The sequence below is a fragment of the Parus major genome, chromosome 1 (assembly GCF_001522545.3).
Source record: "Parus major isolate Abel chromosome 1, Parus_major1.1, whole genome shotgun sequence".
Taxonomy (NCBI): domain Eukaryota; kingdom Metazoa; phylum Chordata; class Aves; order Passeriformes; family Paridae; genus Parus; species Parus major.
In genome coordinates this window covers 86,908,556-86,932,605 of record NC_031768.1, presented here as the reverse complement: position 1 = coordinate 86,932,605, position 24,050 = coordinate 86,908,556, and the positions used below count along the sequence as shown (strand labels likewise).

General features: G+C 42.3%; 1 protein-coding gene across 2 annotated transcripts in view; it reads left to right on the top strand.

Annotated features, from left to right (window-relative positions):
- FAM131B (family with sequence similarity 131 member B) overlaps nucleotides 1–20,173 on the top strand; it is a 32,117-nt gene extending 11,944 nt beyond the window's left edge. The window contains exons 2-7 of one of the 2 annotated variants that reach the window (XM_015633061.3): nucleotides 5,717–5,826; nucleotides 7,264–7,299; nucleotides 9,796–9,889; nucleotides 10,494–10,700; nucleotides 11,017–11,160; nucleotides 11,570–20,173. In XM_015633061.3, coding sequence (XP_015488547.1) covers nucleotides 5,717–5,826; nucleotides 7,264–7,299; nucleotides 9,796–9,889; nucleotides 10,494–10,700; nucleotides 11,017–11,160; nucleotides 11,570–12,114 — 1,136 coding nt within the window. In that variant the 3' untranslated portion in view covers nucleotides 12,115–20,173. The remainder of the gene's footprint in view (nucleotides 1–5,716; nucleotides 5,827–7,263; nucleotides 7,300–9,795; nucleotides 9,890–10,493; nucleotides 10,701–11,016; nucleotides 11,161–11,569) is intronic. The other variant, XM_015633071.3, reaches the window with a different exon arrangement.
- The last annotated feature ends 3,877 nt before the right edge of the window (nucleotides 20,174–24,050 follow it).

Genomic DNA, 24,050 nt, shown 5'->3' with positions numbered 1-24,050 from the left:
AATTGGATGTGTTTTGTTTTGCAGTACCTGCTTAGCCCAAATGACATGATGGCTTCTCAGAGCAGAGCTGCTTGTGTCTGGCATTGGGCTCTCTGCTCATCACCTTTTGCTTGAAAATGTGCAGTAGCCTTTAGTATTGGTTTGACGGTGTTTCCAGTCAAGAAGAAAAATGTAGGTGCTGTCGCTTTGTTCATTAATTCCATCTCCTAAACAGCTCTGGAAAGGGACCTACATGCAGGGAGAGGTTACTCAAATTATCCAAATTCAAAGCAAAGATCCTGAGAACTGCCCATCTGATTCCTAATCTTACAGACATGTCAGAGCTATAGGTCCTTCTATTTGCTATCAGAAATTTGAAAGATACCTTGTTTGTGGAGACCAAGACATTTCTGTGCCTTGATGAGCACCAAACTGTTCAACTCTGTCTCCTTCACAAAAATAGGGTTTTTTTCTGTTTTTCTTCCACAATTGACCCTGTTAGTAGGTTCCAGCAGCAGAGAACTAATTATTATGCTTCCTTACGCAGTATGAGCTAGAATTCTCACAGAGTTGGGTGAATAACTTGGGTTGATGGATTTCTCAGCTTTACCTGAGAGAATTTGAGTGCTTCTTTCAGAGGTTCACCTCAAGAGGTTTATTCCTTTCCTTGATGACCTTTTAGATAGCTTTGATGGGCTCTGTGTAAAGCAGGCAGGGAGGGAGAAGATTTCTATGGTTATTCTAGCCACCCATCTGTCAGTCCTTCCCAGTAGCTTCAACTGCTTTAATTTCAACCACATTTGACAAGACATGCTGATGCTGTGTTTGACAAAGATACACACTCCCACGAGTATTGTGAAAATTGGTATCAGAGAAAGAACAATTTAAAGACTGATCATAATTACTGCAATTACATTTGTTGTTTTCTTAGTTGTTCGAGGGTGAAAAAAAAAAAGGGAATGGAAAAGAATAATTGAACCATTTGCTCTAAATATTCATCTTTACCAACATTAGCGTTGGTTACCAATATCAAATGACAAGGTTTCTACTCTCTGCTGGAAAGTAGCATTTGAGAAACAGAAGAAAGTGTGCTAACGGGGGATAATAGCAGTGCTGGAAAGTCATTGCTTAATTAAAATGTTTCTTGTGTTAATTGGCATGACACATCAGAAAGCAAATAACACAAATACTTATTTGGTATGTGGTGTAGGTCTTCACCAGCAGGATGTTTGGAAGGGAGAAACAAAATGTAAGACTCTCAAACTCTATTCATCTATTTGGTGTGGCACAAAATAGAGAAGACAAATTGGAGATGATGTTTAACATCCAGCACACAAGTTACAACACAATAGATTATTAATGGCTGCAGATGCAGATTAAAGTCATAGATGCAGGAGCCTGATTCAAGTATGGACCTTGGTAAATGAACAAAATGCAGGCACAGGTACCAAGTATAGAATCGATTAATGCACAGTGGAAATGGCAATCGAGAAAATGTCAGGAGGAGACCCAAGGAGGATAGGCTTCTTTAGATTAAGTTTTGAGTAATTCAAAACAAGGTGAATTTCTTAAGATCACAGAAATGCAAGGAAAATGAAAATACGTCCAAATAAGAAACTCAGGGTCTCCATGGTAAATTAAGGTATGTGGCAAAATGAGCTACAGAAATAGTAAAAAAGTAGTAATAATAGATCAGCAAGGTGAGATGAAGTCATCCAGATGGTTTTTTTTTTAATTATTTTTCCAGTGCATTCATCAAAATGATCACTTTACTTGGGAATGCTTACTACACACATTCCCTAATTCCTGAGAGTCCAAAGTTATTATGCTCAAAAAACCCAAAATAAAGCAAGAAGTGGGGAAAAGGATATTTTCTTTCCCCTACGTTTTTTCCGTTTTAAGTGTTTTTCATCTTTATTATTTAGAAACTTGACTTAAAAATAAATCTTGTGTTTTACCTTAACATTACTGTAAGACAAAAAGGGATGATATTTTCTCCCAAAGGCTTAAATTACTTGAGTTGCAGTGTTGTCTCAATTGTAATGGAGACATATTTTTCTTTTGAGTGTTTTTGCAGACTTTGTTTTTATCTAATTTGTGTTAAAAAATACAAAGCAGCCATGATCTGAAATTATGTGGCTTAATGTATTTTGACAGCTTTCATTTTCCCTATCTGCTTCACGTAATCAGCTTGCTACTTTTTCTTCAGCCATCTACTGAGTCTTCCAAAACAAGTATGAAATCTATGATGTTAAGAGAGCTCAAACCAAATAATAAATTTTTAAATACAATGAAGACATCTTTTAAGAGTTCAATGAAAATTGATAGCCTCTATATTCTTTCTATACACACCATACAGAAACAATGTCAAATCAGAAACCAGTTATCTTTCAACTTTCATCACCTCATTTCAGAACATCTAAATGAGAAATTTGATAGCATGTTTGTAAAAATTCCACTTTCAAATTAGTTTTATGACCCACTCATTTTAAAATTCTTATCAGCTCTATATGGAGAAGAGCGAATACTATTCTGTAAGAGGTGATTGATCATAGAATTACAGATGGAATAATCATGATGATTATCAGAAGCTGGAATGGAAGATGGATGAGAGAAATTATATTGGAGAAGAAACATACCATTACAAAAGAAAAAAACTCTGTACTAATTGCAGGGAGAAAGAGGTTGACAAGAGAGCGGGTAAAAAGAATACTAATTTACAAAGTACTGCTTTCAGTTTCTGTTTCCACACTTCACTCTCCATATTTTTTTCTGATTTTCCATGTTTCCTTCCATCTGTCAGGGCAGAACTTGTTTTTTCATGTCTTGGTCTAACATGGGTTAATGTTGCTCTTGCTATTTCTAGCAGGAGAGAAAAAAACCCCACTAACCTTTATCCAACTTTCAATACGAGAAAGTAATGTTGCCCCAGGCCCAACATCACTTAGAACACAGACATTTTCTTTTCAACCAGTGTGTGATGCTGTAACTTTTCAGCAGAAATGACTGCATTTAAAACAATTTAACAGATGTTAAAGAGTTATTTTCTCTCAATGTATTTCTCTCTTAGTACCTGTGAAACTGTTTGGACCAAGAATTTATTTTCAAAGATTATTCAGTCTTTACAGAGCATGCAAAATCACATATTACTCATTCTTTTTCCCTGAGCTAGATAGATGAGCTGTTTCAACTGGAAAGAAACATTAGTAAATAAATTCTGTAGTTCTTTAATTTTGCTATTACAGAACAGATGTGGACTTTGAGACAAATAATTGTTTGATGTCCTTCAACTATTTGATGCTGCCAGGATAGTATTAATAATCAGCCTGGACAAGAGAAAACTCCTGGGAGACCTTTTAGCACCTTCCAGTACCTAAAGGGGGCCTGAAAGCTGGGGAGGGACAACTTACAGGGGCATGATTGTGCCAGGGGAGGTGGCTTCAGAATGGAAGAGGGTTGGTTTAAATTTGACAATAAGAAGAAATTCTCTCCTGTGAGGATGGTGAGGCGCTGGCACAGGTTGCCCAGAGAAGCTGTGGGTGCCCCATCCCTGGGAGCATTCAAGGCCAGGTTGGACAGGGCTCTTGAGCACCCTGGTCTAGAGAAAGGTGTCCTTGTCTGTGGCAGGGGGGTGAAACTGGATGTTTTTTAAGGTCCCTTCCAACCCAAACCATCCTGTGGTTCTATGACTGTTTTCCACATTCTAACACTTGGAGAAAACCATCGGTGGGCTTGCAGCATTGAGAAAAAAGGCTGAGTGTCATTTGCCGAACTTGGGGGCTGTGGAGTCACCTGTGCTGAGCAAGAGGCTCCTGTTTCTTTGGCTGGGGTGGAGGTGTCTTTGCAGGGCGTGCCCAGAATGGTGCTGCAGCCTTCTTGCAGTGTGTGCCTTCCTTGCAGTGCTCCCCACTCCTTCCCTTTACCCCTTCCCTGTCCAGGGGGGCTGAGTACAAGTGTGTTCCATTCTAAGCCACAGCCAGACCCTACAGCTGATGCACCTGGGACTGTCAGCTGGGCTTTCACTGCTCTCCCTGGAACTTCCCTTTGCCACAGAGGCTTCTAGCCCTGGAAGCTTCACTTGGACACCTATAATATAAGATATAAGAGGTTCCCAGCCATGGTGGTATCAGGCTACTCACAGGTGGCCCATTAAGCCTTGCTGCTCATGCTTGAGTACAGAAATCCCCAGATGTGCCTCTCTTGCTTTGCTGGACTCCAGGTTGCCAGTCCAGTCAGTGGCAGTGCAGCCTGCAAGAGCTCAGTGGGGCCCAAAACATGCATGTGCTTGTCAGGAAAACCAGCTGAGAGGATCACAGCCCTCAAAGGTGGTGCTTGTCATGCTTGTCATAGCCATGTCCTGCCTTCTCCTGAGGTCTGGCTGTGTATGACCTCAGTGCTTTGTAGCATGCAGGAATTCTTTTTCTTTTGAGTTTCTTGAGTTTTGCAAGGAGCTGAGAACAGCTTTACTCAGCCTAATTAGAAACATATGGGGGATGCTATTAAAGCACTTGGTTCTAATGATCCTGATTTGGATGTGAAGGAAAAAATATCCCTTAGTTCTCTCAGAAATGGATCTTCCTGCACAGCAGAAATTTGAGATGTGAAGGTGTGGTGGACACCCCAGTATGCAAATAGCATTGTCTTTCTGATGTTTTGTGTATTGCCATGTTTAGCCTTTTTAGGGGACAAAATCAGGTTTCTTGCATTTTGAATTCTAGCTGATGAATGCCTTAAGTGCCTCCTTGGCTCCTGCAGGCCTGTGTGGGGTGGTGTGCAGCATCTCTCACCTGTCAGAAGATTTGTGCTGGGGAAGTGCAGTGATGAGCACTCCCTAAATGTGCCAGGGCTGCTAGAATGAGCAAGGGGCTTTGCATATGTGGAGGAGAAATTTGCTATAAAGAGTAAAAAATAAGTTAGAAGACCATGAAAGTAGAACCATTCACATTCAATCCAAACAGACTAGACCTTGCTGAATTGATCCCAGGAAGAGATGATTAGTTTGACAGCTACATTTCTTGACAGATTCTAAGAGGCTCAGGTTTAAGGACAGTACAATTGTTCCTTCTTGACATGGGAGCAAGTAACTTTAACCAGAGTTTGAGGATGGCACACAGGCTGAAGACACAGTAAATTGCTGACTGCATAGAGCAGTCCTGGTTACCTGTCTGACTACTAACATGTGCTTTTTAGCATTTAGTTTCACTTTCTAAATTTAATAATATTTATCTTTTTATCTTAATAAAATTTTGTTATTTATATTTTATATTATCGTTATTTAAAATTTGAAATCTAATGGCAGGTATTAAAAAGGTCTTTTATCTTGCTGAGGATGACAAAGCAAAGGCTCCAGCAGCTCTAAGCTGATGGCCAACCATAATGGTGAAATGCCTTTTTAAGGGATGATAGTTTAATATGAAAGGGAATATTAAAGAAGTTGGTTTTTTCCCAGTCACACATCATTACTGGATGAATCTGTACTTTAGCTTTGTACTTAAAGCTTGTGCTTTAAGCATACATCATGCTTGAGAGAAACACAAGTGACTAGTTTTCATATGGAGATAGAAATATAGTAGTTGATGATCAGGTACATGTGGTCTGATTAAAAATGGAATATCTGATTTAAGTCTGTTCTGACCTTAAACTCAATGATTCTCCTGCTTGCTTAGTTGAGTTGGCTTAAGACTGATGGAACAAATTGTAGTGGCATTCAGAAGCCTGACCAGATGTGTTCCCACAGGAAACGAGGTGATTGCAGTAGACTGGAAGGGACTGAAAGATGTGGACCAAATCAATATGGACAGCACGAGTTCTCTGCATGGCAGCAGCTTCCATCGACCTTCCACTGAGGTGAGTGCCTGGCCCAGAGCTATTTAGCCAAGGGGATGAGAGAGTTTGAATTCTGAGTTCAGAAATGGGTGTTGTGCATCACTGAGACAGCATCTGTGAGAGGACCGGAATGCCAGTGAGCTCCTGAGGATCATACCTGGGTGGTTTGGCTTGTTCTGAACAGAACTGAGTCACTCCCTTCACAAGATCCATAGTGAGTAAGAATCTGCAAATGAAAGTGCTTTTCAACCAGTCATGATGGGAGTGGAGCACAACATGAAAACAACAGTGACAGTTCTGACAAGCCTGTAGGTCTGCAGTCCTTGAATAAGGGGTTCACATTGGGATGTCCAGCACCGTGTCTGTCCCAGCTTCTGCAGCACAGCCATGAAATCTTTTGAAGAAACACATTTGTCTGCTTTTTGAATTATATAGGTGCATTTACTAGCAACTCACCGACAGTTGACTTATCATGCTGTATTTTAAGGGCTGGTTCACTGAATTATTGCAGCTTCTGCATTCCTAGATACCTGAATTTTCAGCTTTGTAAGGTTCAGAGTATGCAATAATGATTAATAGAAAGGTAAAATCTATTTTAAGTGCATAATATTTGAAGAATCATAAATAATGTATGCAAATAAGCTTAACAAATAACATACAGTTTGCAAAACCTTAAAAAATGTTAATAGGGGTGTGTATATTTATTTATTTATTTATTTATTTATATTTGTTTTGTTGGGTTTTTTTTGTGTACCTTACTGGCTTGGAAAGTAACTTCAAGACATTTAGAGTTTCATGGAGTCCTGGCAGAAATTGTTGGGCCCAATCTTGTATGGAGAATTCAGTCAAATCAAAGCAGATCTAAAAGTCAATGAGCATAAACCACACCTCAGGGAACATTTTGATTTATCTGAATGGATACCATAGGTGTAATATGAGTCATCTAAATTTTCCTGAGTGTCTCCATCCCCAAACCCAAGTTGCTGAAGTGTGAGTCCTCCCAGCTGAAGGGAACACACTCTGGTACTGTGATGGCTGATGTGGGAAATGTTTCTGGTTTGCAAGGGGTGAGTGAGTCAGGGTGGACAAACCGAAACACTGCAGGAGAAAATGATTTCAGCAGAATTGAGTTGGTTGCTGTAGGACACTCAAAATACAAAGGTGGTGTAGCTCCTCCTTGTGTTAACCTCAAAGTGGTGCATCCCACACTTAGGAGGGGAACCTTGTGAAAAGGTGCTTTTCTCTTTCCTACTCTGTCACCCTGTTCACTGTTTCACCTTCAAACACACTTACAGGCACCATAATCACCAGCAGGCAATGAAGCCATCTTGAAAGGCACAAGTTTTTTATAATACACCAGAAAGCAGTGCCTGTTGATTTTGGCAAATTGTTGGAGTTGCATGATTGCTTGCAAGTTGTTTGTTACACTGACATGGTGCCATTCTTTGCTTTCTTTAGCAAACACGGACGGATTTCTCCTGGGATGGTATCAATGTGAGTATGCACTGCGTCACTTTTCAAATTTCTAGTCATAGGAGGACCAGGATTTGTCTGACATTGGATACAGTGGAGGCCAGAATGGGAGCATGACTGAAAGTCCTTAGTGCTGCTGAAATTCTGGGAGTTGGCTACGATTCAGAGGATGGTGATAGATTTTTGTTTGCTTCTGAGTCTTTTGCTGTCTGGCAGGTATTTCTATTTGTAGGTGGCTATTGAATTGCTTTCATCCTTTTGGGGACAAATGTGTGCCATTTCATATGTTCTGTTTTTGAGATTTCTGGGCACTGCTACATAGGAAAAGTGTATGTCCAGCATATTTTAAAAAATAGTAGTCCTTGATTAGAGCATCATTTGATCTTCTCCAGGAGTTTGGGAGAAATGTCTCTCTCATTTTCAGTTGCACACAGTTCTTTATGTCTCCTAGGGTGGATGGTAAGTACCAGTTAACTTCAGTTAAAAAGCAGATGAGAAACAAGCAAACATTTTAATTACACATGTTCCTTTCGCTCTTAATACCAGTGCCATGAAAAGAAAATATTTTTTTTTCTTTTTCATTAATGCAGAAACAGCATCCTGAAAAAGGAATAATGCATATTTGTTCTACTGGACTTTTTTAAGGGGTACTTATAAAATATTTTCACATAAGTTAACTTCATAGTTTCGTACACATGGAAGGCCAGGATTAGCAGCTCCATTTTGAGTAGTATAAGTATTTTCAAATTCCAGATTCTTTCAAAACTTTCAAAATACCTGCAGCTTTCTTCTTTACTGTGATTTGAAAACACTTGGAGCACTGAATATAGTTTTTAACTATTTCTCACCGTGCTGATGCCTCTTTCATTATGGCACTTATGGCTTGGGGTCTTTTGCCTAGGATCGCTTACACTAACAAATAATGCTGGAAAATAATGATGCATGCAGCAACTGTCTAGAAGAAATTTGTCAATTTTTTTTCCTCACTGCACTTATGTCTAGCTGAAAGCAAAGTACACAAGGTTGTGTTTCCTTAAAGAAAGTAGAAGACAGTTTCCTTACTTGCAGTTTCCCATTTTCCGACCCACACAGAATCCATGGAGCTCTTCCATGGGGCAGCTCTTACCCAGTGTAATTCCATAGATCTTCTTCGGTACCGAAGCTGGATCGTGAATTTCCTTCCCTTCCCATTCATTCCTGCCTTCATGTCACAGCTCTTCAACCTTTCAGTAGTAGGAGCCCTCTGCAGTTTACTTTCTTTTTTTGATGGGTTCCATGAGGCAGCTCACAGCTCAGCCCCCAGGCTGTCTTGGAACAAGTGGGTGGAGAGTTGGAACTGAGCAGGAGCACCCAGGCAGGAATGACCAGTGGGGGCATAGATGGACTTTCTCCAACAAGCTTCTTCACCAAAGGAAATGCATCATGGAACAAGGGCTGGGCTCTCACTTTTTACTGTTCTTCCTCTGCTTTCTGATTGCTTCAGCTCACATTACACACGGCATGTTCCGGGATGCCTTAGTTGCTGCATTTACACTCAGTTTCCAGAAAAACTCACCTCTCATATTTTGGCAGCTGACTGGAATTATACACAGTACAAGATCTTTACAATGCCTTCCTTTGCCTCCAATTATTTCACTGCCCAGTTATTGCTCCACTCACTTTTTGTGAGGTCTGCGCCTATGACCAAGTGCTTGCTTTGTGTCAGGATTTAAAATTTCCAGTGTGATAGTCACTATTTTTGAATATCCTTGTGTTTGAAACATTCTGGCCTTGATTTTCAGAGAGGTTGAAATGAAGAGCAGAAGCAATGTTTATTTAGCCCTTGTGAAAGTTAAGCTTCATATGCAATGCCTGGCATCTCTGAAGAAGCCTGATGAATTCATCTTGAGAGATTATTTTTGTGATGATGTTTGTGACGGCTGCCTGTCCCAATAGTGCCCTGTCCTTGTTGTTCAGGGACTGAGGATAAACATAGAAAAGACAGTCAAGAAAATTAAGCAGAGCTGTAGACTGAATTTCTTTAGAGATGTAGGTGCTTGAAACAGGACTCATCACTGATATAGCTGTGATTATTTAATTAAGACCGTATAAGAAGAAATAAAAACCCCAAAGTGACATTAAAAAATCGGTAGTATGATGCATATATGATACATTAGTGTGGCTTACCTATTGCACTGACACCTCCCCACTGCAAGATCCCTGAATTGTCCCATCAGTCATGTCTTGCATCTCTAACAGAGTTGGGAATGGTGCAGCATGTCTGTAGAGGACTGGCAGCTGCCAACGGGAGGCTTCTCACAGCCTCTTTCTGCCTCTCCCTCTGGCCTTGCCTCAGTCAGTCCCAGTGCTGTGCAATATCCAGTCATGGTTAAATAGCCTCTAATTTTTCCTTTCCTTCTTTTGTTCTTACTGCTTGCTTCTGCTCCTCATCTTCCAACTTCCTACTGTTTTCTCACTTCAGTTCACTTCCTTTTCTCCTTCCTGTATATCATTTCTTCATATTCTCTCTCTTTTCAGCTCTCCATGGAAGATACGACCTCCATCCTCCCCAAGCTGAAACGCAACTCCAATGCTTATGGGATTGGGGCTTTGGCTAAATCATCTTTCTCTGGTGAGGTCCTCAAAATTTGACTTTAGCCTTGGCAGCTTCTCTCCACAGGCCTTTGTGCCTCTTCCCATATTTCTCTGTCACTCTCACAACTGCTCCTTTCTGGCTTTCACCTTTTCATGGCCTTAGAGGAGTCTGCATCACCGTGGTTCTAAATACAGAAGTCTCATAGTTGTTGCCCTTTTAAAGAACGGATTTGTCTTACTCCTGTTGGCTTCTCACCGTGCACCCCTGCTCAGGCATCTTCAATTGCTTCCCCTCAGTCTTGGGTTTAACCCCATTTTCTGTTTCTTAGTTTGTTCACTTCCAGGCTTCATCCTTCATGCCCAGCTCTATCCTAAATGGATTCTAGGCAAGGAAGGAAATGGTCTTTCATATTTGAGGTTCCCCTTTTTCCCCCTTCCGAGAGTTTGTCCAAGGAAAGATGGAGAAACTCTCCTGAAGAGTGATGCAGTGAGAGGTGGGAGATACCCAGTCCTAGTGGGAGACACCCAGTCCTGCATCCTGTCAGGAGAGGAGGGGAGAAGCTCCACTCCTAAGAGCGGTAAAAAGCACGGCCGAAAACGCTGGAGCTGTGTAATAGCCCTCCCTTGTTTTCCAATGTCTGGCCCCTTAGGGATATCTCGCAGCATGAAGGACCACGTCACGAAGCCGACGGCGATGGGCCAGGGCCGCGTGGCTCACATGATCGAGTGGCAGGGCTGGGGCAAAGCCCACAGCCAGCAGCAGCAGCACACGCACGAGAGCGCGCGCAAGGACGCCGACGCCTACTCGGACCTCAGCGACGGCGAGAAGGAGGCCCGGTTCCTCGCAGGTAGCGATGCCTTTTCTTCTGGCACAGGGGTTGGATTGGGTGGGGTGCCCCACAGCGGAATCCCCGAGAGACCAAAACAGAGAAAAACACTTGGGAGAGGCTGCGGGTGGTTCGGGTGGCTGAAGTAGAGAGAGGCTTTGATGGCTGGGATATTGCCAGTGGGATGCAAGGAGGAGAGGGTGAGGGCCAGTTGTGGGTGGTGGGTGTTGCTGAGATAGGACCAGAGTGAGAAAGTGTGACCAAAAGATGGGGTAAAGGATGATGGCGAGAAGTGGAGATGCACCTTTGCTTCCCTTCCCTGTCTCCTTTGGCACAGGAGTGATGGAGCAATTTGCTATTTCTGAAGCGACTCTCATGGCCTGGTCCTCCATGGATGGTGAGGATGTGAGTGTAAACTCAAACCAGGACAACCCAGCAGGCAACTACTCTGAGAACTATCAGGAGCTGATGGAGAGCCAAGGTGAGTTCCAGTGCTTCATGCTAATGTAAGACACCCCCTTCCAGCTCTGGTTGTCGTGTTGCTCTCTTTTGCTCTCTTTTATTCTGTAGCCCCAGTCAGATCTGCTAGAGTCATCCTTGTTCATGGAGCTGTCCAAGGAATCTAATCTTAACAGGGAGTTTCCAAAAGCCCAGTTCCTTTTGCCTTTTTAGAGCACAGCTGTGGAAAGCAACCAGCTCTTACTGACAGCTGTGGGTTTAATCAAGGCCACCTGCCGACTGCCCAGAACTGTTTTCTCTTTGCCCTCCTTCCTCTGAAGGGTTCATCCACCCTGTGCAGTACAGTGCACGGGCACACAGGCTACCTGGATGAGCCAGCTTGGCCTAGGGAGAGTGTCTAACTGTGTGTTGTTTGCCTCCTTTGCTTGCAGAGCATATGGCCCAGACGCAGTATGATAGCTGGCCTCATTCCTACGTCTCGCAGGGCATGTACTGCTTAGGTTCATCCGACGCCTGGGAGGCCAGTGACCAGTCCCTCATCGCCTCCCCAGCAACTGGCTCCTACCTAGGCCAGAATTTTGATGAGTCCCAGACAAACCTTCAGGAAAGCATTTTGCTTCAGAGCAGCTTTCTCCAGCAGCAGCAGCTGCAGCAACAGCGGCAGGAGCAGAACTTCATCCAGAGCACGGGGCTGGTCCACGTGTGGCCCCTGCAGACTGCTCAGAGTGGGGGTGGAGCCGAGTCCAGCACGTACATGGAGGACCACATTGAGGATGAAGGGAACCCACGGCTGGAGAAGGCTCCTCTCCTAAACAAGAAGCCCTCTCCAGAGGAGGATGATGCAGTGTGCCGGGACCTGGAATCTTTGTCTCCTCGAGAGGAGATGGAACATGCTGCACTGAGCCGCAAAGTCTCAGATGTCACCTCCTCTGGGGTGCAGTCCTTTGATGAGGAAGAGGGAGAAACAAACAACTGATGCTTTCTGTGAAGTACTCATCATTGCTGAAAAAAAGAGAGGGATGGCAAGGAATGCAATTACAGGGATTCTTCTCTCCAGCTCCCCATATTTCCAAGCAGACATACCTTCCATTCCTGACATTTAATTATTTTTTTAAACAAGGAAAGTCTCAAAGAGATTGACACATAAAAACCTTTTCTTCCCCTCCCCCATGGACACATATTTTGGATTTTCATTGCTCTGGGCAACATGTGATGTGCTTGGAGAGATCTGGATTGGTAAATAATTTCTAAATCTTTTTAATACAAAGTCTTGGCTGTGGATACAAACTCTTCTGGTACTGGGGATGTAGCTGATGAGACAGGCTTGGTGTAGGGAGCAGCTTTGTGGCTAGAATTCATCTTAGCAGAATGGATGTTGCTCTGTGGACATGGCCCCCTTTGATAGAATATAGGAATATAAACTGGTTGAAAGTGAAGATGTGGCTTTGCAGGTCTAGATTGCGCTAGCGCTGCCGTTGTGGCTGATGCAGAGGATCAGGCCGTGTTCCATACAGACACCATGGAGATGAAAGATGTGCTGTGTAACCAGATCCTCAGTAGCACCTTGATACAAAGCTGTAGGTTTGATGGATACGAACTGCGCTCCCTGGGCCTGGGCTGTGCTGCCAGTGTGCTCTGTGGGCATGGCTCTGCTGTGGCGTGGAAGAATGGATGCAGATACAAATCTAACCCTGCTCTCAGATATTCATGCTTTGGTCTCTTTCATTTGTTTCTCTCTTTGACATTTCTGCCTTCCCAGGAGCTGGCAAGAGTGGTGTGTCCTTTTGGCAGTGGGCACTGGAAGCCAGTGGAAAGAACATTTTCAGCTACGGAGACAGTCATAAAAAGCTGACTCTTGCAGTGGGCTTGAGGACGTGTCCGTCTTGGTGCTGCTGCTGTGTCCTTCTGTCTTTTCCTTGCCAGCGGAATGGGGAGACCCAGAGAGTAGGCAGCAGGTCCAGGAACAGCGTGTACAGCTATGAGATCACAGATACCTAGTTTACATTAGAGTTTTCAGTTTTTGCGCTTTTTTTTTACCTTTTTATATGCTGGATAAGTGTTCATAACAAAGCAGTCAGTAATGGGAAAAGCCTGTACTCCAGTCATGACTTAACAGAAATACTGCACCTTTCCCATTTCTGCCACTCCTGCAGTGCCAAATATAGCTGGAGGAAAAGGGATGAGAGGAAGCTTTTTCTGCCTATTTGTCTTCTTTTTCTTCTTGCCTATGTTTTCTTCTTTTGTTTTCCTACCCCCAAGCAGTGTAAATAATGCTCAGCACTTGGTCTGTTTGTTTTTCCCTCCCATCTCTTTTTTAGGTGTGGAGAAAGCTGATTTCAGGAGTTTTCCCTATTTGTACGGGTTATATATTTTTTTGTTTAAAAAGACATGATTCTCTGATTAGGGGGAATTTGGTCTTTTGCAATTCCTCGACATTTTTTTACGGACCTCCTTTTGGGAGGGAGAGTTTTTGAAAGGAAATTGTTTCCTTTCAGCTCTCACCTGAAAATAAACAGAGACAAAAGCAAAAATTGTATAAGATTATTGATTTTGCTGGAGGACTGAACAGAACCAGCAGAGATTACCCAAGTGCTGGGTTTTAATTGCAAGACCTCTTGCAAGGAAGCATCAGCAGAGCATGGTTGTAGATCAGATGCTGGATCTGATGAGTTAGAGAAAGGAATTTGCCTGGACACTGCCATACTGTTCCAGGAGCAACTCTTTCTCACTTACTCTGACTCATATTTGCTCTGTTTAATTCATGATACATTTGTCTCCTCTTTGCCTCCTCTTCAGGCTTGGTGTGTTTTTTGGATGACAGGAGAGTGATACATGCTTCTTTCCTGCTTCAGGTTTAGCTCCTGCATATTTTCAGGGAAGAATGTCTAAGGCGAATAAAATGTGACTGAAGGAGTATCATCAAGTCTCAGAGTTTAGACAGCTCCTGGCAAGCAAAGCATATGATGTCCAGGAATTGTGAAAAGTAGGAATGGGACTCTCAGGAAGAACTTTACCCCACTCAGCTTTTTCCCACTGGTGCAGGCAGCTGCAAAAAGAGGAACTCCTTTTTCAATACCCAGGTCTTTCCAGCCAAGTCCACTTCAAGCAGATCTGTCTTCCCTCTCCATTGCACCTCTAAATGAAAGACCTCTGGGATGTTTAAGTAAGACTGGTAATTTGGTGTAGGTAAGAGAGAAAAGTTTTTATGACCCATCTTTTTTTACGTATTTGCTTGGTCTTGCTTCCATCTTTCTTAAGGAGGTCACTCTTCTCCTGAAGAATGACCTTTCAATATCTCTTCAAAGATGTTTACACATACAGGTACTAACCTCCCCTGGGCAGCAAGGCTTGATAAAAATGCTCTGCTATAGTTCTTGCAGGGCCAGTGGTAGCTCATTATCTTGAGCTGGCTTGGGTCCAGCTGTGGAGCAGGGCCTGGGAAATCACACTAGGCAGAAGAGGGAGCTGGCAAGTGCCAAGAGCACCTCAGCAGATGAGTAAATGAGTAAGTTTAAAGCTATTTTTATTTCTTTTTTAAAAGGTCTTCAGGGAAACAAATATGGTTGGGTGTGTACCTTTGTGGGAGATTTGGGTGGCTTGTTCCTTTCTCCAAACCATTTTGTTCCCGTGTGCCTCTCCAGGACCAATCTGGATGTTTACGGTAACTTTCAGAGTAGCTTCTAAAGATCCCTCTGTGTTGTTTACAGGACTGGGACAAGTGGGTCATCTTGTCCAGGGCTGATTTTTTCATTATTTTTTTTTTTAATATGGACATGTGGTACATTTACAAAGATGTCTGATTGTCTAAAAGATAGACCTTATCTCCATGGAAGACACTGAGAGGAAGTTATCTACCTAGGGAAAAGTGTGAAAAAAATTGAACTTAAAGAAAACTGTGGAGTCCAATAGGAGGAGAAAATCTGTAGATTCTTCTAGCCTCTGTGGAATTGGGGTAGAGAATTATACCCTGCTGTATAGTTCCATAACCTGCAGTCTAGAAACCTGTAGATAGCCTCATTCTCTGTGAATGCAGACTGGTTTGAGCACCACTTATTGTAAAAACTTTCCAGCTTACTATATTTTGTAATTTTTTTTTTCATAAATGTCTTAACATCCTGTGAATAATAAACTTTCAGCCTTTTCTTGAAAGAAAGAAAAAGGCTATTTTCCATACCTCTCCACAATCCAAAAGAGCTAATTGCTAGGAGTTTGACGAGAGAGAGCAGATCTTCCTGTCCACACTTGCCACCCAAGTGAGAAGCCTGAGCTGGACTGGAAAGGCAGTTTGAATCTCTTTGAAAGTGGAAAATTGTTTGTATAATCTGACCTTTTCTTATGTAACAGGCCCACTGCCTGTGTGTATCCAATATCAGAGAGAGAGAGACCTGGAACCTACTGTACATTTCCCAGAAAAGCTGTTATTATATAGATACACCTATTCAAGCATATGGGAGGCACAGGTGCTCTGTGAGCGAAATTTGGCCTGCAGTCCCTTGATCCTGGTGAGGAGGGATGAGTTGGAGAGAGTCCAACCACATAGTCAGAGCCCAAATTGTGTTTGTGAGGCTGTAAATAAGAGGGGAAGGTAAGCTCAGTATCCCTGATCTGCGGTTACTAAAAAACTGAGCTCTGCTGTTTGTTTCCACAAGCCCACTATAAGGCAAAGCTGCACTACAGAAAACTTTTGGATATTCTTGAAGTAGTGGAGGTAAAAGATTCCCATCTTTCCGCCAAGCCTTTGTCTTCAGTAGGAACTTGTTGAAATTACTATGCTAAACATGAAAGAAGGCTTAAACAGAAGTGACCCTAATTTAAAATCTTCTACTGCAAGAAAATTCTTTCTTGCTCCTTCTCCTATGATTGCTCATATCTGATTAGTTATACTATTTCATAAGTTTTTCTTTTATATAAATCTGAAGCTTTCTTTACAAGCCATTCTGTTCTTCAATTCCATTAGCTCAGGCTCTGGGATAGACAAGTTAATCTTTCAGTTTCTGTGCATCTAAATCATCATCTTCTTTTGGAAAGCTGCTGACAAGTAATCCACTTGCTTTCCCCCTTAAAAAACATAAACATCACCTTTCAGGACAGGCTTGCTGCAGGGAACAGAATTTAAGATCAGCTTCTAAGGTGATCCAGTGGTGAGCTGCTTTGAAGGAGAAGAAACTCTGCTCTGGCCATGCTCACCTCCCACAACCCTTGGGCAGGTGCTGATTCACAGCTGGCCCACACCAAGCTGGGGACTTTTACCCTGCTTTAAAAGTGAAGATGGAAGAGCTGTGAGCAGAGGGAGAGAGGGTTCTGTTCTCAGCAGCTGGCCTTCCTTTACTTCAGGTTAGAGAAACTGGGAAAGTGCACTTTGAAATGGCATCTTCGTGATGAGCGTAAGGTGCTCAAAGGAGCTGTCCTGCCTCCTCTCTTCCACCACCACCAGCTCTGTACTTCTACTGCCAAAAAGCACCAGCACTAACACTCATTTGGTTGCTCAGGAACTGGCCCCATTGAAAACTAACCCAGTCCCCTACCCAAATAAAGGTTCCAGTGGGATGAACACTTCATATTGCTTCTCTTGGTGAGGCAGGGATCACTGAGGACTGGTGATACATGTAGATGGTCATGTGGAAGACTGGTTGCAGATGCAACTTAAATTGGCTTAAGCTGATTGTGATATGTCAAAAGAATAAGCCCCATGGGGGTACCAGGAAAAACATTATTTCCCCTTTTCTTCCTTAGTGTTTTCCTTGGAATTTTTAGTATGCTCTTGTTCGATTTGGTCTTTGTTATTTATGCTCTGTTGTTTCCCTCACTGTTCTTTCCCTCAGGCCCCTTTGAGGTAAAACCTGGAAATTGGGCAGGAGGACATGAGTAACTTGATATATGCATGAAATTAATAAAATTAACATGCACAAATCGTGTATGCACTCAGTGATTACACTCCATGGCAGCTAAAGACACTGATAAGTCTTACCCTGTAATTACAAGAGGGAAGACTTGTTTAAGAGTGAAGCATAGCTGTTGGAAAGGGTATTTATCCCTATGTCCAGTCCTAGTGTGAGATCTGGAAGAGTACTTCACTCCTAGGCAGAGCCTGCATGTGCTGTACCGTGTACAGCAGCAATGAAAAATGTTGTAGCCTTGGAGAAGAGAGCTGGAGAAGGAAAGTCATCTCTTTGTTTGACACAGGAAGGAGGTACCGTGGTGAGGCAAGGTGGTGTGCAACAGTACAGGCTTGTGCACCACTGTGTGTGGCAGAGGGGGAAACACATGGACAGAAAAGCTTGGAAAAAGGTCAAGAAAAGCTTGATGTCTTTTGTTTACACTACACAGGTAAGAAGCTTCATGGCAGACTCCTGGCAGCGTGGACTGAGGTATAGAATTGCTATACAAGCTGTGGGTCCAGGATTGTTGCAGCTTATGGTACTCCCTAGTCCAAGCCACGCTTTTTTAAGACGGTGATAGGAAAGAGACCTCCCTGAATTTGGGTACCTGCTAGCTTCTTTTTAATTTTCTTCAAAAAACAGCTCACAGTGCCCTTGGTTCTTCAGGGAAATCATATGAGAAATACACCAAATAAGAACTTACTCCTTGCCCAAATCAAGTTAGTGTGAGTTCTGATCTCACTGGGAACCTGAAATACCTAAATTCAGCTTAGTTTGCCTTAACTTTTATATTGATAATTGCCTAGAAGGAGAAACAAACTCAGATAACCTGCCTCTAAATGCTACAAAAAGCAGAGCAACATTGGCAAAGTCTAAGCTCTTATTTCTAATTTCTCCCACGTGGATTTTCCAGTGTTCCTTGTTCAGACAACTTTGGCATATCTTTTTAACTAACTGTTTGACTTTTTCTGAAAGAAAAAAAAAAAAGAAAAGAAAGGAAAGAAAAGAAAGAAAATTAATTCCAATACAGAGATTATCAGCAGCTTACAACTAGAAACATGTAAATAGGTAATGCTTTCATCTTTGATTTTCCTCCCCTGTAGAAATCTGACAGGGAAAGATTTCTATGCCATGGCTCAGGGAAAGGAAAAATGAACAGGGAAAATGTGAGTAAAATGGTGCCTATTAGAACTAAATGTATATGTAGGACAGCCTACAGTCATTAAAGCACAGTCTCAAATATGATTGCAAGCTGTAAAGTCAATGTCAGGTGCCTCTTTTGTACCATAGGCTTTTCCCAGGCTAAGTAGTGGTGAACCTGTGCAGAAGAGCTGGACTTCTGTGCCAGATCAGTGTCTCTCTCTGTCTCAGAATATGTCATGGAGCCTGGGGACACTGTGCTCCCTCAGCAGCACAGCCAGCTCTATGGATTGGTTGGGCTAAGGCATGAGGGTTATTACATTAACAAATGGACATGGAAGATCTGCACTTGGAACATCAGGGTCTATTTACATCCTTGCACTGACATTTTTCCCCAGCACAGGCAGATCAAAGTGTTATTTTTTCCTTGGAAATGAAGAGAAGCTCTATGATTGTCAGTGTTGGTCTGCACAAAAGAAAAGAAGTATGTGATGTATTTTTCCAGTGCAGATACACATTGTTGGAACAGGAAAAATTTAGTAAGGCTGTGATTCTGAGAAGGAGCATGTTTACTAAAACTGTAAAGACTTGTTCAAGAATGTTCTCAGTGCAGATACCACAGAATCACACAATGATTGGAAGGGACCTTAAAGATCATCAAGTCCAACCCCTCTGCCATGGGCAGGACTTACCTACTGATTGATGTGTAGTAGCTGCTGTCTTCTGGGAAGAGAGGGGTTGCAGTGTTCTGTGAAAAGAATGCTCCTGCTAGGATCTTCCTCATCTCCTAAAGCTGGGGACATTTTAAATGCCCTCTGAAACCTAGTCTTGTTTTTGCTTTCCCATAAAATGTCCATGCTTGCAAGACAGAAACATCTAAAAAGGCTTTTCTCCATTACGGAAACAAGATTGTGCATCAAGATTTGCTTCTGATAAGATAAAGGCATGCAGCCCAGGTTCATTGGCCTTTTGGATTCATTTTCTTTGGGCATGGAAATCCAGTCATGATTGGACTGGAGGCCACAAGGTTAAGAACCTTTTTCCAGAGCTCTGCCATGTTCCCATGAGGCAAGTGTAGGCATACTTCCCTTCTTTTCAGATAACCGCATGCTTGAGCAACGTAGCAAGACAAAAGCTCTTTTGCAGATATATATTCTTGTTTGGCTTTAACTTTTCTTTTCTGATTTGTGGATGTTGTGCATGATTGGAGGTCTCTGGGAATCCTTACACCATAAAATTGGAACTCAAAAGTAATTTTACAGGGAGCAAGATTTCTCTTGTTTCAGCTCTTTTCAGACGTGGGTGGGTACAGGCAGAAGATTTGGGAGGTACAAGGGTGGTGGATGGGAGTCTCAGGGGTGGCATGCGGGGTGGATTCCTGAAGCATGTGTAAAAATAACTGAAGGCTTGAGTCTTCACATGTTGTATTCTCAGTATCTGAAACTACTTTAGCATAAGCGTGTGGGACCATGGAGGTTGCTGCAAAGCACTTTTCAAGGGCTTCCCCGAGCCTGCACGTGTTTTCTGTAGCAGGGAGGCTGCATGGTGGTTGTATGTATCCTTTTAAGCTAGTGTTTCCAGAAGTGCATCGATGTCTGGGGAGAAAGTACTACTGAATGGAAGTAAAACAAAAAGGGACAGGGACCCACTACTGAAAGCTTCCGTCCTTACACTGTCCCACACTAGCCCTTAAAAACTAAAACGAGTCTGATTTGCCTTTGGTCTTCCAGCTCCAAAACATGTTTGCCTGAAAACTTTTGTTGGATATACTTCGCATGTTTTGATAATGTGACTTACGAGATAAACACTTCTACAAAGCTATATATAAATACATCCATGTGCAACCACCTGCATACATGTGCACACATCACATATAGACTTAGACAACTGTATGGCACTACACACCTCCATGCCTGTACGTGGCAGCAACCACAGTAAAGGAGGGGAGGTAGCTCAAAATAGCATGTACAGTCCTTTATGGAGTTGTTATTAAACAGAATGTGGTCTTGCCCTCCTGGCTGGTGGAAGTGTTTTATTTCTGTGGGACTGGCTCCAGGGGAGTTGCGTCTGAGGAAGGAGGATCCTAGGAAGAGGGGGTGGGTTTCAAGGAGATAGTCTGATGGAGCACATTGAAAAGGATCCATGGTGGCTTGGAGAAGGACCCCAGAGTAGGAAATACCTGATTTCTCATTAAGAAAGAACATCACGTGTTTGACTGTACAGGGCTAAAATCTGATGTATGTCTGTGACTATCTGGCCATGAATCCTAGGCCAAATTTGAGGACAGAAAGCATCACATCAACAAAATCCTCTAATTTAGCACAGAGTGAGTTTTCCTGTTCTACTGAATAAGCATTTTCCAGGTGATACATACAAGTTTTGTCCCAGTACTGGTGAGATGCAGACACATCTGACTCAGAGTTGGACAGAAATTTCACAACAGCCCATTAGGACAGGACACAGGAAGACTTCTGATGCTTAGGTTGTAATAGGCACTGACATTGGGTAGCATGGCTCTGGGTTCACATTTCAGTTTTAAATGCTTCTCAGCCTGCTGTCCTCATAGCAGATTGGGGAATTGGTCAACCCAGAGGGAAAGAAAACATCTCTGTACTTCCAACATTGTTGTGTCATCTGCTTCTGATGCAGGACATTAGGCAGATCCAGTAGTTGTTTGTTTGCTATATGAGACTTTTAAATTCTACCCATAAAAGGTATTATTTCCTTTCCAAGTCAAGATACTTGTGCTTTTCAAACTCTGGTTCTTCCAGGAGCTAAGCAGTGTCTCTTGCCCTGTTTAAGGCACAGAATATTTTACAACCAGGGCTACTGGACTGATCTCTGCTTTCTATGTTCTAATTGAATTTGCTTCTTTCCAGTTTACCTGCTTTTGCTACCGAATAGGTTGCTGTCCACCACTTCATATGTATGTCTAGGTAACCATGTTCATAGAATTAATTGTGACTTGCCTAAGACACACTTAGTTAACTGCATTAGGTTTTTGTTCATTGTTTTTTTTTGAATTTTATTTTTGTCAGTCCTTGGTTGTCTGATGGTTTTTGTTTGTTTGGGCTTTTTTGGTGTGTGGGGTGTGTGGTTTGTTGTTTTTTTTTTGTTTTGGGTTTTTGGGGTTTATTTGGCTGGTTGTTTTTTTGTTTGGTTTTTTTGTTTGTTTTCATTTTTTTGTTGTTGATGTGTTTGTTTTTTTTTCCAAATGGCCTCTAAACTACTTTGTTTTTGAAATGAAGTGTGTCAGATTAAATCAGTTATTCCACATATGTTTAAGACTTGAGTCCCTGGGAAAACAAAATGTCTCTGATCCTGGAAGTCATACCTATGCACAGGAAGAATGTCTTTTTTCTTAATTTCAAATTATGCTGCAAAGATGGTGTCCAGCTGCTGAATGCTTCACCTGAAAGAACTCTTTTGTCATCAAACTAAGTTAGACTTACCCCTCAGTTAAGTTCATCTTCCCTGGATTTAGCTGCTTAGCCTCAGCATGACCCTCATTCTATGGTATCTGCCTGAGGCTCTCATCTCCACTTTCTGCTTATTTCTCTGTTTAGACTAGATGGCAAACCTGCCATATGTTTCTCTCATGTTGCTGTTTTACAATACTTCATATGTTACTTCTAAGTGATTAATGAAAACTAAAAAGGTAACTAAAAAGGGCCTATGAGCATTTTTGCTGCATACCTCACTGGATCTGCGCTTTTGCCAACTGCAAGGGTGCATTCTACACGGTTTCTCATACAGATCTGTGCCAGAGAAATTGTGAATTTGAGTTAAGCATAGGATTCTGTGACATGTTTGGTCACAGTCCAGCCATCTCAGCTCTCATTTCTTTTCACAGCCTGTTTGCTTAAGTGTGCTATAGAAGTTTGAGGGGGGAGAGAAAAGCAGACTCTTTTTTTCTTTCAAATGTTCATAAACCTTCCATTATTGTCTTCTGCATTTGTTTCTCTGTGGAAAAAAAAAATTGAAAAGCTTCTAACTTGACTTTATGTGACTTTAATTCTGAATATATCTCAGTATGCCTTGTAGCTTTACCTTCTGTTCTTCAAACTGAGTAGCCATTCAGTAAATAGTCAGATACTAGTAGTACTTAGGTGGTTGTTCCTCTAAAGCAGGCAATTCAGTTTTTCATTTCTCTGCATTCTGTTTCCTTTATGAATTTGCTACTGGACTTTTCCTCAGTTGGACATTGTCCTCTGTATCAGGTGCAATTCTTCAGGTTGGCTAGGTGTGTTTCTGTAACTGGTTTTACTACACAGCACAAGACATTTACATTAGCAGCACACTAAAAAGGCTGGGATGGGAGCAAATGCTTGTTTGAAAGTCCAGTGCTTGAACTACTAATAGATTTGGGTGAGACTCTACCTCATTTGGCCATCAGAGTGGTCCCAGCAGTGTCCCCAGCAGTGTCTCATTTGTCTTACCATGAGGCTGCACTGGGACTTGGTGACATCCAGCAAGCTGAGGGAAGGAGAGATGTGGCTCAAGGCACAGGAAGCAGATTTGGAGAGTTTTCTGCTACTGCACAGCCATGATTTGACAGAGGTTATGTTTGTGTGTGTGTCTGAGTGCACGTGCACAGGGTTGTCTGTCCAGTGGCAGGGGGGACACACAAGAACAGCCTGTGGCTCACTGTCAGGAGCAGTTTAAGCTTGTCTCCCACAAACACAGCATTAAAAAGTTTTGCATCGTGTCTTAAGACCCTAACCCTAATGCTCAGGCACAGCTTTTATGTGTAAGTTTTAATTATTGGTTTCCAGTGTTGATTAAATTTTTATGAGAGCTGTGCCCAGATATCTGCTTATGTGGCCATGAACAACTTAGTGCTTGCTGCGGCTGTATTTTTAATAGTGTGTTTTTAATTACACCCTTCCTGGGTTTGGACTAAATTGGCAAAGAGAGAATCTTCGCTTGCTCAGCTGGTTATTGCTGGTCTTAACAATCTTTGGCTACAGAGCAGACTCTTCTATACAGTATTTGCAAAACTGGGCAGAAGGGGGATGTTATTTTTATAGATGCTACCTGTCTCCCTGTTTCTGCCTGTACTAATTGTTTTTGTCCATAGGCTTAGAAAACGAGATTTTTTTTAGTCTCAAATAATTTTGCAACCAAAAATGTTACTTTGTTGAGGCAAATCTTTCTTGATGTTCAGTAGTTCATCTCCATGTGTTTTCTCCTTTATTCAGCTCATTGCCAAGTCTCTTAGCCTTGTCATACCTACCTAAAGTCCCCCTTGTCAACCTTAAGTCTTCCCTATTTTTTCAGTTCTTTGTATTGATGCATTTAAAAACAAGACTCTGCTTTCACCTTTAAGTGCCATGTGAAAGGAAGAGTTCCTTTTTTTGCTAGATGTGAATTTCTATCTGGATGGGAAGGCCTCACAGCTGATACAAATTCTGGGGATATTTTGGGTTGAGAAAAAATTATTTTTCCCACATCTCATTAAGCCTGTGCTATCTGGATAGGATGGGAGATGCAGGTTTTAGAGTGACAGATTAGTGTGACTTTGCTGGACAAAGGTTTCAAGTCTAAACTTTGAGGGGGTAGCCTGAGAGGGTACAACCTGAAAGTTCCCTTGACAAAGGTAGGTTTAGTATTATTTTCCTGCACATTTTAAACCTATTAATGTACTTGGTGTCAGCTCAGTGAAGATTTTATTGATAAGATGGAAGTGGAAACAACTTCAATCTTTGCAAACCATATTTGCAGAGTGTTTTTTGTCCCATCCTGGCTCCTTATGCTTTTCCACGTATGAATAAAGGCGAGAAAATGGTGCAGATGAATGCTGCTTCTGTTCCATGGCTGGAGACAATACCTGGAATGGATCTTGAGTAGTGTCTACAAAGAGCAGCAGTTAACACCCACCTTTCAGCTGCCC